Source organism: Mercenaria mercenaria, chromosome 16, assembly GCF_021730395.1.
Source record: "Mercenaria mercenaria strain notata chromosome 16, MADL_Memer_1, whole genome shotgun sequence".
Taxonomy (NCBI): Eukaryota; Metazoa; Mollusca; class Bivalvia; order Venerida; family Veneridae; genus Mercenaria; species Mercenaria mercenaria.
Window position 1 is genome coordinate 67533093 of NC_069376.1, and position 9863 is coordinate 67542955.

General features: G+C 34.0%; 1 protein-coding gene across 1 annotated transcript; it reads left to right on the forward strand.

The window, feature by feature from the left end:
- Positions 1–6463: 6463 nt before the first annotated feature.
- LOC123541043 (acetylcholine receptor subunit beta-type unc-29-like) lies at positions 6464–9043 on the forward strand. The gene has a single exon (XM_045326398.2). It carries the CDS (start codon positions 6586–6588, stop codon positions 8047–8049), a length of 1464 nt encoding a protein of 487 aa, XP_045182333.2. The 5' UTR covers positions 6464–6585; the 3' UTR covers positions 8050–9043.
- Positions 9044–9863: the final 820 nt, after the last annotated feature.

Here is a 9863-nt window from a genome sequence, read left to right on the forward strand (position 1 = left end):
CCACCGACTTTCGTCGTTGCCTGTGATAAACTTTTCCATAAAACCTATATTATGTCTTTAAATTTGATTATTTTGGGTTACACATTCGGCCACAAAGCATGCGCTCCGCACGTCGTCTTGATGAGTTGAACATTTGTGTCAAGTTTCATCGAAATCTTTCAAGGGGTTGAAAAGTTACAGAGCGGGCACGAAATTTCTAACAGACAGAATGACAGACAGACAAACAACGGGGGTATAACATAATAAGACCCTTCGGGCGTATAATAATGGTAAATACGGTCTTAACAGGATAGAGATCATATGCTCCACCTGATCAGTATGAAACATAGCCAGACATTTGTCTTTATAAAATATAGGCCATGTTTAAAACTGTACTATCTTATGTTTAAAGGCAATGTAGCTGGATCAAAATATAGAAAAAACAACTTTGGTTAAATCAAGAAGTTATTGCATAGAAATTTGACTTATTAATAAATGACAAAATATGTGACCCCAGATAATCCACTTTAAAACTTGGTCTAAAATTTATGAACAAAGACATTCGGACAAGGTTTCGTGTAGATCAAGAAGAAGTAATGGTAGTTATAATTGTAACAATGTTTTCTATCATTTGAACACGTGGCTTATTGTTTGCACCAAGATACGCTACTGTCAAATTCTGCAGCGATTTTGTTAAGACAAACATTCTAACTATGATTCATAAAGCTTGGGAAGAAAAGGTTACTAGAATGGTAACAGCAACATTGTGAACGATGGATGAATACGAACTATGGATTCAGTCCTATCACAATAGCCCAGTTGGAGCACTTTGTTCAGCAAATCCTCATGTGCACATCTTATAATTCTGAATTACATTCCTTTAACATTACATGACAGAATGTCAAAAACTGAGCATATTTTTCCTCTTACTGACAAACGAAAGCCTAGTCGCTGTTCTAGGCTCGTTTTTCTACAACAAAAATTATGAATAAATTTTGATGAGATAATTCCCTTGAAATATCAATCACCATATGCACCCACACTCCGCTTTGTCCTACTACGCAAAAGTCTTTTATAAAAACCCTCCCTAATGGATGATAAATAATCAAACTGTAATTAGTTCCAAACAAAGCGCACGCTCGGAACTATTCATTGGCTACAACGAAATTTAACATGTTTATAAATTATTAGCTTACATTGGCAGGATATGTCCGGACTGTGAAGTGTTTATGTTGTTGTTATTCATTGTAGCATTTAGGAGGGTTTCCATAAACAGCTTTTCAATGAGAAAGTCTTTATGAAATATCTTCAAAATTGGCAAATACATCATCATAATGGTATGTTTTAATTTTTGTTGTATAGTATATTTGTTTAGATTTAAATCAATCATGAATTGAACCATCGGGAATTTACCAGAAATGGTTGTCTACGTAGTCGTCAATATTGATATGCATTAAGCAAACTAACTTGGGTTCTTTATGGATGCAGTGAGACAGAAAAACAAAACGATATTTTGACTAAAATGTTTAAAGTGTATAATAGCGAATGTGAATGCAGCTCGAAAATTAGTGTTCCGAATAACAAAAACATAGGTTAATATCGCAGCTATCTTTTTTTGGGGACGGGAACTAAAAAAAATATTACCTCACGAAAAAAGGTACAAACGTGGCTAGGCTATAAAGTAAAATCTTTTTTCAGTCAAAGCTTTTATTTGTAATGACCTATAATATATTTTATCATCAATTTCGATAAAAAAAAACTGCTTCGAGTTATATTTTCCCTACCCTTCCCTTTATATTATACATATGATAATGGATAAAAACTATTGTACAAAATTACAATTAAGCTATTGTTTAATAGTTTATAGTTCTATTTAGATATATTATACACTCCTAGCTTATTTTATTTTGTCTGTGACAGTAACGTGTATTTTTAACATATACATCCTTGTATGAAAGGCTGCGGAAATGCTACAATGCCAATCCCATTTTCTATGATAGATTGATGAAGGAGATTTGCTTGAAGTCATTTTGGAATGTTTTGTCATTGTTTTTGATATGCGTACTACGAATCTTTGCAATAACTAAATGAAATTACAAAATGTTAACGTTGGGCTTTGAGGGGCTGCGTATTTGGCAATAATCATTTTTGAGTTTGTTTCTGTATATCAAGTTACATGACTGTTTCTATCTTATTGAAAGGAATAAGTGGTGGCTATGTAGATCAATATTGCCATGAAATACCTTGGACTTTTTAAAGTAGGTGGGGGCGGAAGGACTGCTCGAGTACTTTAGTTTAATGTATATGATATTCAGATTGAAATTCTTAAAAGAGATTAATCCTTAAACATGCATTTTTTGTCTTTATTTCACGTGGAATTACTTTATCCAGATTGGCATAGTTCTGAGGTAATATATCTTTGTAACGTTAAATCATCAGCTAACAGTAGGTCGCTCTAACATCTCAACATAACGCACACATTGTGTAGCTCCGGTCATATGCAAGTTTTTCACGTAACTGTCAATACTTAGTAGCTACTAGTTTTTAGTATACTTCTGTGTGGTTTTTTCTTTACATTTGTCAAAATGGTAAAATATCTTTTCACAATACTTTTCTATCTGAACAATTATCGTCATGCTATTATCTTATTATCTAATGGAATGCTGCTTAATAAACAGGTTGGACTATTGTGTATTTCATTTCATCTGCTTTTACCAAAAGGTAATGATTCTTATCAAATACAAGTTAAACCAACATGTTTTTCAATGGGCGCAACAACATATAATATAAATCATGATTATCACTGTTAGGAAATAGGGTTACTACATTGATGTGGTATCCCTAGTATGTACATCACGTAGGTAGTTTTTAAATCAGGCTAGATTAATTTTAGTGAAAAAATACTATCAAAAGAACAAGATCAAAACATCTTAAACTTTCGTAAATGTACAACTTCTATGCAATCAACAAAGGACAATGTTCACTTGTTATAATAAGCCTTTGTAAGACCTACATTATTTGGAAGAAAATTTGATCGTTGATAATTGAAAACAAGTTTGCTTCCAGAATATTTACCTTCTATATTGATTATATGTTGTTTTTTTTTTCTTTTCGAAACAAACTTATTTTCTGTTTGGAACGTGTCATTGAATAATGCTTAAATCACAGAGTTGTAAGAAATTGGGCAGCATGTCTAATATTTAATTCACATGGAAATGTTTTAGTAGTGTGTACAGCTAAAGACCACAAAAATATTTTGATCATACGTCCAGATTCTTTCACAGAATATTTGGTCATTTTTTTGGTTCCGGTCAAGATCTGTTCCATACTGAAAATTTAAGATTTGTTTTAAAGTATGATTAAAACCTGAATGTTTCCTTTATCAGTATTTTTTTTTCATTTACATTAGATATTTTCTTCATTAATGAATAGACCATACAGTTATACATGTAGTTTGATAAAGCAAGACCTCTTTATATAAGACAGTTTAGAATTTACTCCATTCAGAGACTGTCAGTTTTTAGGCAAGTTTTGAGCAAACGTGAACATTCACTTTAGCCTTCAACCTAAAAATACGGAACCAATTATTGTTCAAATATTAACATCAAAATGAATATCTATTTTTTAAGATGTTGGGATAACAAATTTGGAATGCGGGGCTTCATGTAATGAAAGCTATAGAAAAATTAAATGTGTTCAAATTCGGTTACCAGTTATATCATAGTGCAGTAACTGATTTATCAAATAAAGTATGATAGCGTTGTTAATTTTTCAAAGTTTATCGAAGTGTTTGGTGAATAGAATGGTTCCGGGTAATTGAAGAGCTGACCGAACCAGTAAAAAGTTAATTCACTGTCTTCTGATTTGATTAACAAATAGTAGCCGAGATGACTCTTTTCGTCTTATGCTTCGTATAACTTCGGTAATGAGCGTGAAGTATCATAGCAAATATTATTCATTTAATTAATAAAAGACATTAAATTTAAATCACCAGTTAACGGTATCGGCTATCTATCGATCAGTTGTTGTATTGCCACGATGACGGAAGTACTTCTATCTAACTAAAATACTTTCAATGAGCGCAGTGAGACAGAAAGGCTGTATCATTGTAAGAATAAGGACTATGTTGTATCAGTGATTATGATAGGTTTGGTTTGTAAACCTGTTTTATAGTATTTGCCAAAAGGACACCAATTGTTGAATGTGTGAAATCATCGACAGCTTATTCTATATAGAACAACTTGTTTTCGTAAAGGATTTGAAGGTTACCTAGAGTGCATTTGTAATGTAGTAATTTGTTTAACGATTTACTGTGGTTCGGAATGAAATACGAAAGGGTTAAAATGGTGAAATAAAATGAAAAGGTAAATTATTTACGATTTAATGTTGTAATTTTGAACTGATTTTACATTTTTTCATTTTATAACAATTAAATATAAATAATTACTGTGTATGCTTTAGTCACTAAGTCTAAATATATTTGTAAGATTAAATGAAACACTTGTGCCGATTACGGGATTGAACGCTTAACAAGTATAATAAGTTGTCAGTACTTAAAGTGTCAAAGATTAATAAGTTTACTACTAGGGTTATAAACCATTAAATAATTAAGAAGTTTAAAACTTTAATCTATATATTTAGTTCATTAGTACGAAAACAAAGAGCATATTTTTTCGTTTCGCTGTAAAATCGTAATACCTTCTACTTGTGTGAGCAACACAGTCGGCAATGACATTAAAAACACAAATGTTTACGAATGAATGGGATTTTCACCTTACATGTAAAAGCAAACTAATGTGATTTCTATGTCATGATTTCGAAATGATGTTAGCCGAATTTATTAATTTTTACCCCCGTAACGCGCGTCACAAAAAATCAAGTCTAAAATATTGGAATCATGTCTCTTATTTACATTTTTATTTTTGCACAGTGTGATTGTTTCTGTTTTGTTTTTGTGTGTGTTTATTTTTAGCTCACCTTAGGGTGAGGTATTGTGATCACTCACCGTCCGGCGTCCGTCCGTCCGTCCGTCCGTCGTCCGTCCGTCCGTCCGTCCGTCGTCCGTCCGTCCGTCCACACTTTCCTTTAAACAACATCTCCTCCTAAACCAACATGCCAATTTTGATGAAACTTTACAGGGTTGTTCCTTGGATGGTCTTCTTTAAAAATTGTTCAAAGAATTGAATTCCATACAGAATTCTGGTTGCCATGGCAACCAAAAGTAAAAACTTTAAAAATCTTCTTCTCAAAAACCAGAAGCCCTAGAGCTTAGATATTTGGTGTGAAGCATTGCCTAGTGGACCTCTACCAAGTTTGTTCAAATCATGACCCCAGGGTCAAAATTGACCCCGCCCCGGGGGTCACTTGATTTTACATAGGAAAATCTTAAAAAATCTTCTTCTCAAAAACCAGAAGCCCTAGAGCTTAGATGTTTGACTTGTAGCATTGCCTAGTGGACCTCTACTAAAATTGTTCAAATCATGACCCCGGGGTCAAAATTGACCTCGCCCCAGGGGTCACTTGATTTTACATAGGAAAATCTTCAAAAAATTTCTAAAAATAAACCAGAAGGCTTAGAGCTTAGATATTTGACATGTAGCATTGCCTAGTGGACCTCTACAAAATTTGTTCAAATCATGACCCCCGGGTCAAAATTGACCCCACCCCAGGGGTCACTTGATTTTACATAGGAAAATCTTCAAAAATTTTCTAAAAATAAACCAGAAGGCCTAGATCTTAGATATTTGACATGTAGCATTGCCTAGTAGACTTCTACAAAATTTATTCAAATCATGACCCCGGGGTCAAATTGACCCCGCCCCATGGGATAACTTGATTGTACATAGAAAAATCTTCAAAATAAACCAGAAGGCCTAGAGCTTAGATATTTCATATGTAGCATTGCCTAGTGGACCTCTACAAAATTTGTTCAAATCATGACCCCCGGGGTTAAAATTGACCCCACCCCAGGGGTCACTTGATTTTACATAGGAAAATCTTCAAAAAATTTCTAAAAATAAACCAGAAGGCTTAGATCTTAGATATTTGACATGTAGCATTGCCTAGTAGACTTCTACAAAATTTGTTCAAATCATTACCTCCGGGGTCAAATTGACCCCACCCCATGGGGTTATTTGTTTAGCTTTAGCAAATAATTTTTTTCAAGAAAGCAATTAAACTCAGGTGAGCGATATAGGGCCATCATGGCCCTCTTGTTAATAGAAATTCACGAAATCTACATTAATGGGAAACAGAACAAATTTTATCTAAACAATTCTTTTACTAACTTCACCAAATATTGACTAAAACGACAATATAATCTGATAAAGGGTATTGAATGTACGAAATAGCATAAAACTGAGTCTTTCAAAATAACATAAGTAAAGAAATGTTCAAGCTTGGTAAATATTCACTTGATGTAAAAATATGCAAACAAATAACGTCATCTTTTTTTTGTATTTTTCAGGCTACATTGGCTACCAGATTAGACAAACATATACCAGATTTGTAGAAAAAAAGCAGAGTGCCAGTATACAACATAAACGCATTTAGATATTCAAAAGGTCGCAGAGTAAAAACTTCTTTTCTTATACATACGGAGCAAATATGCTTTGCAAGAGCACAATGAATGTTACGTGTTTTTTGCTTTTAGTAATTCTGTTCTCAACAGTGACAGGCCACACTATGATGGATGCCAAAAAACTACTAGCTGATAAACAGCAAAATTATGAAAAAACATTTAGACCTCTTGTTAACCAATCTGCCCCAATGGTTCTTTACACTGGATTGGAATTACTGTCTATTCAGGCTTTTGATGAAGTACAAGAGAAGCTTACCATAGCAGCAGTAGTTACGTTATATTGGGTGGATGAATACATGAAATGGAACCAATCAGACTATGGAAATTTAGAAGAATTGGTTATTGAGAGTGACAAAGTTTGGACTCCGAATCTAGTTCTAGTAAACAATGTTGAAAAACTTGAAAAGATAGGTGATGCTTGGCAGGTAATTCGGTTTACTTCGGACGGTATTGCCTATTATTATCCTGGTAATGTTTTCCATGCATCTTGCAGAGTAGATGTGACATACTACCCTTGGGATAGACATAGATGTGAATTCAGTTTCAATGTTTGGGCTCATAGCAAATCTGAAATAGTATTCAAATCTGTTTACGATAAAGTACAGACAACATACTTTTCGGAAAATGGAGCATGGGCATTTTATAACTCAAGTGTCGAAAATTACAATAATGGCAGTTTTATTGATGTTTCTTTGTACCTTGAAAGAAAACCTCGATTTGTACTGGTGAATGTGATACTTCCTATTATTTTCTTGGCATTTTTAAATGTAATAATCTTCGCTATTCCAATAGAAAGCGGAGAACGTATTTCCTATAGTATAACTATGCTCCTTGCAATAGCTGTTTTTCTGACACTTGTTGGAGATAACTTACCGAAAACGTCGAGTCCAATGTCATTTTTCAGCTACTATTTATTAGTTATTCTTGTCATTAGCATATGTATAACTCTTGGAACGATATTTAATGTGCGCCTTTACTACAGTGATGACGATGACCCTGTACATAGAGGCTTAACGCGTTTTGTTAGATGTGTAAATTGTAAATCCAGAAAAAAAGGATCCAAGAGGAAACCGGTCTATTCGGGCATCAACCACGAAAGCAATTGGTATATGTACGGAAACAGTGGGAAGCAACAGAACATTGCTTCAGACAAATATATGAGAAAGAATGTGGCTGCAGATAAATATATGAGAAACTACTGGGCGGACGGTGATAGTTTAGAGGCCTCCGTTATATCAAAGAAAACCACACATCATCAAACAGTGAACCACGGGAAGTTCCTGTCTGACCTTAACATAAATGGCGGCAAAGTGGAAAGCGAGAGAAATTCAGGACGATTAAGACCAGAAACCTTTACAACGGATACAGATGTTTCATGGAAAGATGTCAGTGTGGCATTTGACAAAATCTTCTTTGCTCTGTCGTTTCTAATTTTATCGATAGCAACTTTTGTATTTTTTATGTGCATATTTGCCAACGAAAGACGCTGAAAGATTAAAATGCTATGTGAGTAAATCAGCAAATACACATTGATACAACGAATAAGTTTATCGGAGCATTACAAAGTCAACCAGAAGCAATAGGGAAAGCTTGTCTTAAAATGATACTCTGGGAATGTTTGTCAATCTACTCTTTAAACGCACATTTCTGTCAAGAAATTGACAAACAGAATAGATTTATCTTGCGCGAGCAAAACATGATAGATTTTGATTATAAAACTGTTTAATTTGCCTTACTTTTAATTTCTGCAGACGCACTTGAAAATATTGAATGTTAGATTTTAAATCACGGACTAAACCCGATTTAAAAAGACAGATTTATTTCTATTATGATAGTAAATACCGAATGTTTATACATTTTATTTGTAACTCTAACGTTATCTCAAAGCTGACTGATATTACTGAAAAGTATTTTTGAGAATTGTATGCTGCAGTATCACTGCCTTTCATTCCGAGAGAAAGCCCGCCCGCTTAGTTCAATAGGGAAAGCCCAGATTTACGGATCGCAGGGCCGTAAGGTCGAGCCCTGGGCGAGGCGTATGTTCTCCGTGATGATTTGATAAAAGACATAGTATTTCAAATCATTCGTCCTCAATCGCTTATTCATGTGGAGAAGTGGCAGTTATTTGCGAAGGACAGGTTTATACTTGTACAGAATCCAGGAACACTGATTAGGTTAACTGTCCGCCGTTACATAACTGCTATACTGTTGATAAACGGTGTTAAACCGAAAACAAACAAACTAATAAATCATTCCAAGAGAATAGTTTAATTGAAGATCGCCATTCAGTTCGTATTTTCCAGGCATTTGTTGTTTAAAGTTAAGTTATATCTCGATCATTTTATGGTACTTAACAACAACTAAATGCGAGAAAATATGAATTAACATAGATAGTATGAACTTCTTATCACATAACTTTTTCTCTGTACACCTTTATGTTTATAATTCTAACGGGGACATAACAATTGTCCCAACAATTATATCAAAATGAAAACAATATTTATGGATTTGAAGACATAGAGGATAATTGTTGGTTTCGGTGTAATATCATGTTATAATTTCACCGAGTGGGCACCAAAAGTGATATTTTCACGAGTGGCGCAGTCACGAGTGAAAATAACAACTTTTGGTGTTCACGAGTGAAATTACCGTGATATTACATCGATACCAACAATTTTTCTGTTTATTTTATGTCTAAAACTCTACTTTTGTTGTGTTTATTTCAATAAAATGTCGAAATTTGCGGGAAATTTTATCAGGAAGCATCGCAAAGATGACGTCATTTTAACGACGTCATCGTCATATTGTTTCCGGCTTTCAGTACGCTCGGTAAACTTTTTGACGTTAATCCGGGTATCAGATTTGATAATTTTCACTGAGTGGCCAGTGAGTTTATCAGGATATAATTCACCGTTATATTTCGATAAACCACCGAAAAACATAAAATAAACGGTTTTATTATCGTAGCAAAACATTGAACTTAGTAGTAGTCTAACAATATTAAGTTAGCCTGGTATTTCTTTGTATATCAAGCACATTTGTTTGTCTTAAGTTTAGTATTGAATCCTTTTCAAATAGATTTTGTAACAGAAATTCGCAAATATTTGAATAAAACAAACGATAAGTTTTGGGTGGTTACGATTGCTGACTTTGAATGACGTTCGCCTCAGCGTAATACGTTCGAAACCTAGCTCCCTGTGTAGAATCCGTATATGTGAGGAGGTCATCCTCCTGGCTTGCGGAAGATCGTTGGTTCTCCATAGGTTCCAGTCCTTGTGGAAATAGTTCTCTGATGGGCAAAGCT